The sequence below is a fragment of the Arachis hypogaea genome, chromosome 8, assembly GCF_003086295.3.
Source record: "Arachis hypogaea cultivar Tifrunner chromosome 8, arahy.Tifrunner.gnm2.J5K5, whole genome shotgun sequence".
In the NCBI taxonomy this organism is placed as follows: Eukaryota; Viridiplantae; Streptophyta; class Magnoliopsida; order Fabales; family Fabaceae; genus Arachis; species Arachis hypogaea.
Genome location: NC_092043.1, coordinates 27,875,405 through 27,888,165, shown reverse-complemented (window position 1 = coordinate 27,888,165; position 12,761 = coordinate 27,875,405). Strand labels below are relative to the sequence as shown.

The 12,761-nt window shown below is 34.0% G+C and overlaps 1 protein-coding gene across 4 annotated transcripts; it reads left to right on the top strand.

Annotated features, from left to right (window-relative positions):
• Window positions 1–1,166: 1,166 nt before the first annotated feature.
• LOC112706744 (phototropin-1) lies at window positions 1,167–10,778 on the top strand. Of its 4 annotated transcripts, none has more exons than XM_072200946.1 (26): window positions 1,298–1,681; window positions 1,775–1,863; window positions 2,014–2,111; window positions 2,959–3,635; window positions 3,734–3,916; window positions 4,617–4,708; window positions 5,106–5,415; window positions 5,496–5,718; window positions 5,852–5,922; window positions 6,389–6,495; window positions 6,656–6,705; window positions 6,811–6,915; window positions 7,141–7,200; window positions 7,287–7,376; window positions 7,464–7,540; window positions 7,764–7,848; window positions 7,972–8,052; window positions 8,162–8,265; window positions 8,343–8,392; window positions 8,636–8,742; window positions 8,857–8,991; window positions 9,077–9,128; window positions 9,440–9,552; window positions 9,675–9,815; window positions 10,076–10,169; window positions 10,252–10,778. In XM_072200946.1, the coding sequence occupies exons 4-25, from the start codon at window positions 2,989–2,991 to the stop codon at window positions 10,163–10,165; spliced, it is 2,973 nt and encodes a 990-aa protein (XP_072057047.1). In that variant the 5' UTR covers window positions 1,298–1,681; window positions 1,775–1,863; window positions 2,014–2,111; window positions 2,959–2,988; the 3' UTR covers window positions 10,166–10,169; window positions 10,252–10,778. The 4 variants fall into 4 exon arrangements, with proteins under 4 accessions (XP_072057045.1, XP_072057047.1, XP_072057046.1 ...); XM_072200945.1 differs by having other exon boundaries at window positions 2,365–3,635; XM_072200944.1 differs by having other exon boundaries at window positions 1,167–1,863; window positions 2,365–3,635.
• Window positions 10,779–12,761: the final 1,983 nt, after the last annotated feature.

The window sequence follows — 12,761 nt, the reverse complement described above, 5'->3', positions numbered from 1 at the left end:
TGGTTGGTCACATTATGGATGGAATTGATCATGGGTGATGGGCCACTACCTAAATATGGATAAGAATAACAATAATATATTAATAATAACGTGAATATCTATATTGTTCCCTGAAGATCGATAATTTGCAAGAGTACATAGAGGATGAGATGATATATGTAGTGAATGATAAGGATGTAACATAGCAACATACACAATTAACCCATGAGAACCCATGATTCCCATGCAAATTTGAGAGAAGAAGCTGGTAAAAGGTTTCGGAGTTATCTTTGTATCTAGGTATAGTCTTTGTCTACCACTCTAGGTAGCATTAGGAATAGCAACAAGTAGCGGCACACTGGCTGAGTTGAATTCTTGGTGCAAATGAAAGTGATTAACATGATATATGATCTATGATATGATTTTTGTCCAAAAAGCACTTCACATGGTTATGGGCCCTTGTGGCTTGGCTTCTATCTATGGTCATCCTCTCACAATACATCGCCATCTCTTTGAACTTCTTTCCAATATGCTTCTCATGATAATGCTTCTATGATTTATTTTGATCTCTCTATAATGAGGTTTAGTTTCATCTTCATTCACATATAATATACCTTAGTATTCCCTATATATATGGTCTTGAGATATTTTCATTGTTATAGCTTTTGCCTATTTATAGTAGTGATTGCTATAATGTCTTACAAATGGTGTCTAATTTTTTAAAATAGGTAACTAATTAATATTTAATAAATTTTAAATATTTGATTTTTATCTTAAAAATAATTTAGACAATTTAAACACTAAAGTAAAAAGCATTATAAAATTTATTATTTTAATATAAAAAATAAATATACCGTAAAATTTATTGTTTTAAGCCAATATAAAAAAAGACAGCACAACAAATAAAATAAAAGAAGACAGCATTGAGAATGTAGAATTATTCGGCCCCATTTGCAAATAATAATCTGAAACAAGAAATTAAAGATGCAATTAGGGGAACGTCAAACTCAAGAATTGCATATCTCTTAATGAAAATAAAATTAAAATTAAATTGTAGGCCTAATCCCTACAACATTGACGACAATATGTGGCTGTGGTCATTATTCATGCATCAATCAAACATGGTTGTCACGTGCACACTTTCCGTGCTTGTCTTTGTGGCCATGCTTTATTTTTCTCTTTCTGTTATCTATCTCCAATCTCCATTTGCTTTTAGGTGTGGATGCAATAGTAGTGGGGGTTAATTTTCCAACCTCAAATAGTTCAATTCTTTGGTAGATAAGTAGATATATATATTAATGCGAAATATATAATATCTGTTCCCAAAAACCATAGTATATAGTAGATACTAATACTAGTACTTCTATATGTGTGTATATTGGACACTCAATCTAAGGTTATTGTCTCTTTCTACTTCTGTCCTTGCGCCATATATATATATATATATATATATATATATGAATAATTCTAGTAATCCAGACACAAAAGTCATTACCCTCGTAACCACCGGTCGGTAGAGCATGCAACAAGATCAACGTGCCCATTGAAGAAGATTATAACAACACTACCTCTCTATGTATGTATTCTCTGAGCTTTTCATACTTAACCAAAGTGCCAACCCTACTCCAGACTGTCATTGACAAGAAATGATTTGAAGGTGAAATAAAAAGGATATTATAGAAGATATAGTAGTGCTCAACAGGTAGGGAGAAAGGAGGTTTATTAGGCTACTTTAGGGATATATATCATTGAAAAAGTTTATGAAATGAAGATCTTAGTGTCCTAATCATTCCAGGACATGAGAGTGAGGAATGTTTATGGGGACAATTGAAGGATCCATGTAATGAGATGAGAAGCCAGCCTTCTTTTTTGATAATGATAATTGTAATTATTCTTCCCCTTACTTTTGTATTTTGCTTCCTTCTTCCTCTTTATTTCTTCTCTTGTCGTTAAAATTAAACCCCACTTCTATAATAGTATAATACCAACTTTTATAACATTTCATCATGTGTCTTTGCTTCTTATGAATACTAGTGACGCAGAACTATCTAATTGACGAGCACAATAACCACCACCTATCACTTTCATAATTCTTCCTGATCCATCAGAACATCACAACTCAGAGTATTCAGGTATTGTTTTTTCTTGTATTGTCGTCTTGCATTGCTTTAAACTACTGTGATCACATTTTCAATTACATATATGAAGTTCAATCCTGTCATTTAAAACTTAACTATATAGGAGATTTTAAGAACTCGCAATTGGAGGTTAATTACTTGCAATTATCTGACCATTCTTGTCCATGCTTGGCTTTGTGTGTCAGGAACATTCTTGATCACATATTAATTTCTTGTTGCTATTTCATTTGGATTAATTTCTTGACAGCTTGCAGATATGTGTTGCTTTTTGCCATAATTAACACACAGTTAAATATTAAAGCCATGTCTCCCTAAGGTCCCCAACAAGAACTCTTGTCCACCCCCATCCAATAATTTGATCTCATCTCAAAATCTGATGACAAAACTATCCCTGAAAAATGTGAGGCAGTAAGAGAAGCTCCTTTGCATTGATCCAACCACATAGGCATATAGTCACATACAGGGACTTGAACACAAATATTGAAATGACGAAACAAACCCTAGACAGATCAGTGTGGCATTCGCTGTACAAGTCCCAATCTTCATTTGTTTCACGTAACACCATCACTCTCGAAAGTCCCCATTACAATTACTAACTAAAATCTAATATACCCTACTAGCTGTGCCCCCCCCCCCCCCCCTTTTCTCTCTCTCTCTCTCTCTCTCTCTCTCTTCTCCCCTGATATCAGTATTCAATTCACATATATGATGATACATTGATACGTATATATTCGGGTAAACTTATGTTAATATTTATTCATTGAACTTGTTTAAAAAAGCTTAGCATAAAGTTGTGACTTACTATTACTAATAAAGCTTGTACTGTAAATACTCTACAAAGTGCAATTGAGAGAGAGAGAAGGAGGTGGCGATGGAGCAGTCAGCAGGGAAATCACCGAAGAAATCACCACTCAAACCGTTTCCCAGAGATCCACGTGGCTCCCTCGAAGTCTTTAACCCTGCCTCCTCCTACTCCACCGCATCCGCAGCGGGTAATCCTACCGGCTCGCCGGCGGCGGCGCGTCCTCAGCCTATATGGAAAACCTGGGCGGCAGAGCAGCAGCTGCCACGCAGTAACTCCTTGGAGGAGCTGACCACCACTGCCGCCACGTCCACAACAACCACTGCCACCTCCTGGATGGCACTTAAGGAACCCATTCCGCTGGCGAGTTCGGAGTCTGGTGCGGCAGCGCAGAGAGCTGCAGAGTGGGGATTAGTACTGAAAACGGACACGGAGACCGGGAAGCCTCAGGGAGTGGCGGTTCGAAACTCTGACGGCGGCGGTTCGTCCCGGAGGAACTCGAAAAACTCAGCTCGCACCTCCGGCGACTCCTCGGAGGAAGCGGAATCGCGCGGGATCCCGAGAGTCTCGGAGGACCTGAAGAACGCCCTTTCGGCGTTTCAACAAACTTTCGTGGTTTCTGATGCTACCAAAGCCGATTACCCGATCCTTTACGCCAGTGCCGGGTTCTTCAAGATGACTGGTTACACCTCCAAGGAGGTGATAGGTAGAAACTGGTATGTATCTAGTAACAACCATAACTGTAAAATGATGACAGAATTAGTAGAAAACGGTTATAACGATTTTTTATGTTAAATGGCGGGGTGGGGTCCAGTCGGTTTTTACAGGGTGCGGAAACGGATCCGGATGACGTGTCAAGGATAAGGGAAGCATTGGAAGCTGGGAAGAGTTACTGTGGAAGGTTGCTGAATTACAAGAAGGATGGGACGCCCTTCTGGAATCTTCTTACTATTTCACCCATCAAGGACGAGGATGGCAAAGTCATCAAATTCATCGGGTAAAGATAGTTTCCTTTTTTACCTCTTTTTGAGTTTGTCTTTAAAGTTAGTTTTTTATTCATTTTATTCTTGACTTTTTTGTCATTGTTTTAATTAGAGGGTTGGGTGGGGACCAAATTGTGGCTGCATGGATTTTGATAATAATTTGATAATGACCATACTATGTATCATTTTCTTCCCATTTAGAAACTGCCAAGTGCCACGAGGGCTATGTTTACTTGTTTAGCTGTTTTTGTTAAATTATAGATTATAGATTCCTTTTGACATTTATAACATTTATTGATTCCTTTTGTAATTAAATGTGGAATGTTTGAAAATTTTGAGAAATAAAAAGAAGAACTGACTTCGTCCAAGGGGGGAGGGGGGGGGGGATCATTATTAATTATAAAACAAAGCAGTGGTTTAAACTTAAAAACCCGTTAACAAAAAACATCATTGAGGATCTATGTTTTTAAGATGAATGTGATTTGTGAGTTATTTTCATGTGTTGGGCCAAATGGACCACATTTTTTATTTGTGAGACTTGTTAATTGTTATCATACACAAGTGCCTAAAGATTCGAACCTTAACATTGATTGCCTGTGGGGCTTGATGGAATACAAGGGAGCCAGTAGCAGCCAGCCACGGGTCCTTATACAACATCATAGCTTTAAAATATTCTTAAAATTTCTCTTAATGATAATCAGTTGTTTTTATTAGAATGCAAGTGGAGGTTAGCAAGCACACGGAGGGGGCCAAGGAGAAGGCGTTACGTCCCAATGGCTTGCCTGAATCATTGATTCGATATGATGGTACTGAGAACAGCTCTCTGCATTTCAGATTCAGATCAATATATCACTTATCCACTTTATATTCTTTGATCAGAATGAATAATCAACAATAAGTCTCTCATTGCTTGAAACTTAGTCAAATGTGTATGTGATCACAATAAAGTTGGTTAAATAACAAAAAAAGTTAACACTGCTAACGGGAGGGAGAAGAAGGTAATATCAATATATCACTCAGCATGCGAAATATATACAGAATTTGACGAGATCATCTTGTTTAGTTAATGCTTGTGCATGAAATATATAATGCAGCGGTAATGTTAGAAAAAAAAAATCGAAACTTACCTTATTTAATATTATTAATAGTTAAACTTTAGTTGTTTTTCGTTAACTCCTTTTTGTTATTAAACATTTGATGCAGCACGGCAAAAAGAGAATGCTACAACTTCAGTATCGGAGTTGGTGAGTGCCATAAAGCGTCCTCGAGCACTCAGTGAATCAACAAACCGCCGTCCCTTCATCAGAAATTCATCCGGAGGCGCTGACCGTCATCAACAAGAAGAGGCAGAGAACAAAACAGAGAAAACATCAAGGAGAAAATCTGAGAGCGTAGCTTCATCTGCTAGACGCAAATCACAAGGAGAAGGAGGACATGGATTAACTTCATTGCAGCAAATCAGTGAGCTCCCTGAAAAGAAGCAGAAAAACTCCCGTCGCCGTTCTTTCATGGGGTAGTTTATCTGTATTATGCTTATTTCATAGTTAGTTATCTTATCGTAATGTTATGCATGTTTCTATACTATTTCATCAGGTTCATGAAGAAAAATCAGGCAAATGAAGAAAGCATAGATAACGAAGGTGTTGAGGAAGTGAGCTCAGAGAGTGAGGATGATGATGACAGACCTGATAGTTTTGAATTTGAGGGCAAAGAGATCCAAAGGGAGAAGAGGAAGGGTCTTGATCTTGCCACCACACTTGAACGTATTGAGAAAAACTTTGTCATCACTGATCCTAGGCTCCCTGACAATCCCATTGTAATATTCAATTTATGTACTAATTACTGTTGTTAATTACACTACTGATGAGAATATTAACCTCCTGTTCAATTCATATGAACATATAAGAACAAGATAAGCTTTGTAATTTTGTAATTTTTTTTTGTTACAGATATTTGCTTCTGACAGCTTCTTAGAGCTTACTGAATATAGTCGTGAAGAAATCTTGGGCAAAAATTGCAGGTATGTTCTAATTTTTTTATTTTGCCTTTTTCGTTATTAATTAATATTTAATGATAGGACATTGCTAGGGTAGACAATGGTTTTTGTGAACAACGAACTCTAAAATTGGCCTAATAAAGTAAAAACACACTACACCCTCAAATTACTCATCTAAATTTTAATATTAGGATAACCATCCGCACACCTAATGAATTGAACATCCGATATATCTATTATTCATATTATTTAGTATTTTTATTGTCTACCTATACTTTTTCTTAATGATATGCTCCAAGTTAAATGTCCATACAGGCAAATGAATATTATATTGACACTTTGTTGGTTCACACCTCATATATATGCCATACTTCCACAAAACTCTGCATTTTATCTTAGAATATTATAAAATTTCATTCTAGAGGTTGATTTAACTGGAAATTATCTATGTCAAATTTATCTTTAACTTGGATACTCCTTGGTCATTCAGATTTCTTCAAGGACCTGAAACAGATCCAGCAACTGTGAAAAAAATTAGACAAGCGATTGACAACCAAACTGAAGTTACTGTACAACTCATTAATTATACAAAGACAGGTAAGCTAGCCTAATGTTTCTGCACAGAAAACTACTAAAATGATAGGAAATGTTAGCAGTTTTTTCCCTTAGCACTATTTAGTTCATTAAAAGGAAACAATAGTGCTGCAGTTATTATTCCTATTATTGCTATTGAAGCTTTTTCTGCTCAACTCATCAGGTAAAAAGTTCTGGAACTTGTTCCATCTGCAACCTATGCGTGACCAGAAGGTATAACACATCATAATTGAGTGAAGAAGTTAGCTCTTCTAATATCTTGCCGCAGAAATTTTGTTTTGGATGGATAAACACTTTTTTTTTTACTCGTTTGAACAGGGAGAAGTACAGTATTTTATTGGTGTTCAACTCGACGGTAGCCAACATGTGGAGCCTCTTCACAACTGCATCGCAGAAAATACTGCAAAAGAAGGAGAACAACTGGTTTGGACTCTATTCAAGTTCTTCATTAATTTACCATATACTGCGTCTCAAATCATTAAACTCTGTTAACATCATTACATATTCACCTTGTGCCAAATATTGAAGTCTTCAAAGCATAAGAATTGTGACTTCTATTTTCTCGTATAATATTGATATCTATTCATTTTCGTTATAAATATTTCCTGAATGCTGAGTATAACAAGTTCTTTTGACATCCACTTTCAGGTCAAACAAACTGCAGAAAATGTTGATGAGGCAGTAAGAGAACTTCCGGATGCTAATATGGTAATATCTACTGGCTACCGAGTTCCAATGTCTTTTAAAGAGCTTTTGGCTTCAATCTGTGACATGGTCTTATTGACAATCTCCAGAAACCGGACGATTTATGGATGAATCATTCAAAAGTGGTTCAGCCAAAACCTCATAGGAAGGAAGATGCTGCTTGGAGAGCTATCAAGAAGGTATTACTTTTTTATTATATTCGTTGCTTCGTTTGAAAGTTGTTGAATAAACCATTTTCCTCTTGTTCATGTAACCTGGTTTTGCAGATCCTGGACAGTGGAGAACAGATAGGCTTAAAGCACTTTAGGCCAGTTAAACCTTTGGGATCAGGAGATACTGGCAGGTTTTAATTTGTTCTTCCCTATTTCTCTTTCACATTTCCAACATAGATGAGAACCTTATAGGTGAATTTTCCTCTACCGATAGCGAACAATTCAAGAGAGCTCGATATTTTAAAAACTAATTAGAACTTCTATATATTCTTTTAAAACTAGACTTTTTATTTTTTTTTTTCATATCAAGCTTATGTGGTAGTAACATTATGGTATATTACTACTGGTTTGCAGTGTGCATCTAGTGGAGCTATGTGGAACTGGTCACCATTTTGCCATGAAGGCGATGGATAAGGGTGTTATGCTCAATCGTAACAAGGTTCTTGATTATGAAGCACACAATTGTTTCTTTCTTTTCTGTTATGTTTTGGGTCTATTCTGTCATATCCCACATATCTGGTTCCAGTTATCAAGATCTTTCATGTTTCTACACTTTCTGCAGGTGCATAGAGCTTGCACAGAGAGAGAAATCCTTGACATGTTGGACCATCCTTTTCTACCTGCACTATATGCTTCCTTTCAGGTTTGATGCTCACATATCACTTTCAAATTAGAAAAACATAGTAGTCCTCATTATTTTTAACTATATATAATGAATTTGTCAAAATCATTGGAACTTGATTGATTTGCAGACCAAATCACATGTTTGTTTGATAACTGATTACTGCCCTGGTGGAGAACTGTTCCTGCTTCTTGATCGACAGCCAACAAAAGTTCTTAAGGAAGAGGCTGCCAGGTATAATAATATTATGCTACTGCATGCACATGACTCCTACTTTCCTCTAACTGACATTAAGTTCTCAATATTCATAGATTTTATGCTGCTGAGGTAGTGGTTGCATTGGAGTATCTTCATTGTCAAGGTAGGTTATTAGTCATTCGTATGGCCTAACAATTTTAATTATTAACCCATGAAATACAACTTAGGAAGTACAAGACTGACAAAATGTTTCTCTAAATCCGGTATGAAGTTAACAAGCTGCAATAACTGATCAAAGGATGCTGCTTTGTTATCACAACATTTAGTACTTGGGAAGAAGTATTGCCTACAAAATTTTCTGATGTGTGTCTTAAGTGAATTTGACATCCTTTATGAAATTTTGCAGGAATAATATATCGGGATTTGAAGCCAGAAAATGTGTTAATCCAGAGCAATGGACATGTGGCTCTAACAGATTTTGATTTGTCATGTTTAACATCTTGCAAGCCACAGGTATCTCTGAGATGAAACTTCATATAATGCAGTAGTTTTTAATTATTATAAGCAATACTTATAACTCAACCACTGATAACAATTTTGTTTATGTCTGATTTATACTTGTTGCAGCTGCTTCTACCAGCCACGGATGACAAGAAAAAAAAGAAGAAAAAACAACAAAAAGGTCAACAGGTTCCGGTGTTTATGGCTGAACCCATGAGGGCATCAAATTCTTTTGTTGGCACAGAAGAGTACATAGCTCCGGTTTGTTATTTCTTGACATATTCTAATGAGAATAAAATATTTTTTTCTTTTTCTATTCTGGATATTGACAGTTACACTTGTGCAGGAAATTATATCTGGTTCAGGCCACACTAGTGCTGTGGATTGGTGGGCTCTTGGTAATTTTTAATTTTCATACCTAAGATTTTAGGCACAAGTTAGCATCCATAATTGGCTTTGTTATTATTGTGTTTAATCCTGTTCCTATGTCACCTTTTGTTTTGGCCTTTATTTATTTTCAATTTATCTATACACATCCCGTTTTATGCTTTGGACATTATTATAGATTAAAAAAAGTTATCAATAGGCAATTCAAATGCTAAATAAATAAATAAAATCTTGAACTTATATATTGCATGTAAGATAATGTTAACACTACTTAACACGTTGTGTTTAATTGACATTAACTAAGTTGCGTTATTCTTTTCAGGTGTTCTTCTATATGAAATGCTTTATGGGTATACACCATTCAGGGGAAAGACAAGGCAAAAAACATTTGCAAATATTCTACACAAGGATCTTAAATTTCCCAAAAGCAAACCAGTGAGTTTTTTCTTCTAATTACATTTGATGAAATCCTCCAATCCGATCCTTGCTAGTTTATGTCAAATTCAATAAGTAATTGATAATGATGTTTTAATATGCTAAAACTACTCTTAATGCAGGTAAGTCTCCAGGGAAAGCAGCTAATTTATTGGTTGTTGCAAAGAGATCCCAAAGATAGATTGGGTTCACAAGAAGGAGCAAATGAAATTAAGCGTCATCCATTCTTTAAGTCTGTTAATTGGGCATTAGTCCGGTGCATGGTAACACATACACTAAACCTAATTAATTAATTACTATTTTGATTAGTAAAATATTTATTATTATTATTATTATTATTATTATTATTATTATTATGGTAATGCTATTATGTTAGAAAGACAAAAAATAATCAATCTAAACAATATTTTATATAATATTTATTTATTATAAAGTACATTAAATAAAACAAAAATAATAAATTTTGACTGTTTTTTTTTATTAATTATTTCTATTATTATTATTATTATTATTATTATGACAGACACCTCCTGAGCTTGATGCTCCTCTCTCTCTGGAAAATGAAGTCAAAGTGGACCCTGAATTGGAGGATCTGCAGCTAACTGTTTTCTGAAAAGGTGCCTCACTCTCTCCCTCCCATTTGTTAACCTAATGACTACCCAATTATTAATTAATATTTTTTTTATTATTATAATGCAGGTTAGGGGATGTAGTTAACAGTTAACTAGTTATGTCGCTTTCGAGGGACACATGGTGAAACTATTTACCCGTTTTATGAGTAATTGAAGGAATTTCGGTCCCTTTTCTTAGTGGTGCATGCAGTGTCTGATGCTTTTCATCGTAATCTAAGAATGGAGATCCCGCAAACATTTTTGAAAGTTACACTCTAGTCTAGAGCAGAAACTCTTGTATGATTTTGTTGTTATTTATCTTTATTAGTAATACTCTAAATTGGTCCCTTTGGATAAATTAGTTTTTAGCAAAAATTTAACAAATTGATCTCTGCTTAATGATTGATTTGTTAAATATTTTTATTAGAGATTAATTTATTCGATACAAATATTGTTAAGGATCAATTTGGTGTTTTTTTTTTTTTTGAGGAGGGAGAGAGATTTTGTATGTGTGCTTATATTACAAGACTTTTGTATAATTTTAGAATAATATTTTCATTGATGTAAATAGGTTATGTATGCATAATAAAAAAATGCTTTTTCTATTTTCCAAAAGCATTTGTTTTTAATTTTAACCATTTTTTTATTTTTTTGGTTTGATATTAAACTAGTATTGTTGAGTTTAAATTTGATGTATTAATAATACTTAAGTTTTATATGATTATTTAATAAGATTTATGTATTTAAATAATATATTTTAAAATTAATTATTTTTTTAATTTGACAATATACATAATTGATTGTATGTATAAAAATTAGGAAAAGTCTAGAGGATAGCAACTTTCGTATTTTGTGGCCAGTACTTAACCATCAAAAGAAAAGTGAGTGATCTCCTACCATTAGATATAATCTCACAGCATTAAAAACACTATTAATAGCCAATTAATAGTTACAAAACACAAAAATTACTTACCCCTAGCACTCCTCTAAAAGTTATATACACTGACACAAAAATTAAATTTTATTATTTTTATATTAAGCAATAGTAAACAGATAAAAATGTCTACACATGTTTAAATCCATATCATAACATCATTTTTATAGGAGCTAATAGGAAAATGTTATTATTCTAAATATTTGTACAAAAAAATTATAGAGATCAAAATTAGAATTCACAAGATTTATTACAAACAAGTTCAATAAAAGAAAAAATAATATCACTAAAGATATATACATGAGACAAGGAGGACCATTGACTTAATATTTAATAACTTTCGCGGTACATAGAATATAAAAAAATATCTAAAATAAAAATGAAAAACTTATTCTTACTATATATTTTTATATTTTGATGGGTAAATAGAATAATATATTTTAAAAATTTAAATTCTAAAAATGTCTTTAGATTTATCTTTTTTTTAATTGATTTTTATTTTCCAAATTTTTGTGTGTGTGTTTTTTATGTGTGTTAAAGCATGTTAGTCTTACCATCGAAATTTGGAGTTAGGATGGGCTTAATCACTTGCTCAATTTGAAAAAAAAAAGTACAGATCATTAAATAAATAAAAAAACGAATGGATAATAATAAAAGAGAAATTCTCCACATACAAGCATTTTTTTATACAAGTCTTTATAAGTGCGCTTTTTTTTTCTTTTTGCGCACGTTTTTCTTCTTCTTCTTCTTCTTCTTCTTCTTTTCTTTCGTTTCTTGCCTTCTCTTTCTCCTTCTTCAACCATTACTGCACGTTTTCACTGCACCTTCATTTTCTTCTTCTTGCTGCACGTTCTTCTTCCTCTTCCTCTTCTTCTTCTTCTTTTCTTTCGTTTCTTGCCTTCTCTTTCTCCTTCTTCAACCGTTATTCATTGCACCTTCTTCTTCTTCTTCTTGCTGCACGTTCTTCTTCTTCTTCTTCTTCTTCTTCTTCTTCTTCTTCTTCTTCTTCTTCTTCTCCTTCTTCATTTACGTACTTTTCTCTCTGTTTTTTTTCTTTGTTATTCTCGATTTCCATTGTTTTTTTGACATCAAGCTCTGAAATTGTTTTTGAAGAAGAAGAAGCAGCAGAAGATGAGGAGGAGGAAGAGAAAGAGTTTTGAATTATGCATAAGGTGTACTTCAACGAATTTTGGGTGTATTTCTTAAATTCTTTGGGTGTAGTTTTTGTAATCCTTTGGGTGTATTTCTGTAATCCTTTGGGTGTATTTCTATAATCGTTTGGGTGAATTCCTATAATCCTTTGGGTGTATTTCTGTAATCCTTTGGGTGTATCTCTGAAGTTCCATTATCTTCAAATTTGGCAAGAAACTCGTTTTCACGAAGGAAGAAAAAGAAGAGTCGTTTATAATGCATGGTGAGTAGCGCACTTTGGAAACAGGAAGTGGTTGAATAACGTACGTTTATTTACTCTTAAATGTGGGAGTGTAATGCGTGTTTTTTGTTGGGCTTGTACCAACTTGTAAGACTTGTAAGCCAAAAAGACTTGTATGTGTAGCAGGCCTCATAATAAAATATAACAATATATGTAACATTTTATATAACGTTATTTAAGTAAGAATGGTACATAAGTAAAATATATTATATACTAGTGTGATAACTGTGCA

Coding starts and splice junctions, on each gene's coding strand:
- LOC112706744 (XM_072200944.1), top strand. CDS start 2,989: ATGGAGCAGTCAGCAGGGAAATCACCGAAGAAATCACCACTCAAACCG. Junction 3,917..4,616: donor AAAGTCATCAAATTCATCGG/GTAAAGATAGTT, acceptor TGTTTTTATTAG/AATGCAAGTGGAGGTTAGCA. Junction 9,816..10,075: donor GGGCATTAGTCCGGTGCATG/GTAACACATACA, acceptor TTATTATGACAG/ACACCTCCTGAGCTTGATGC.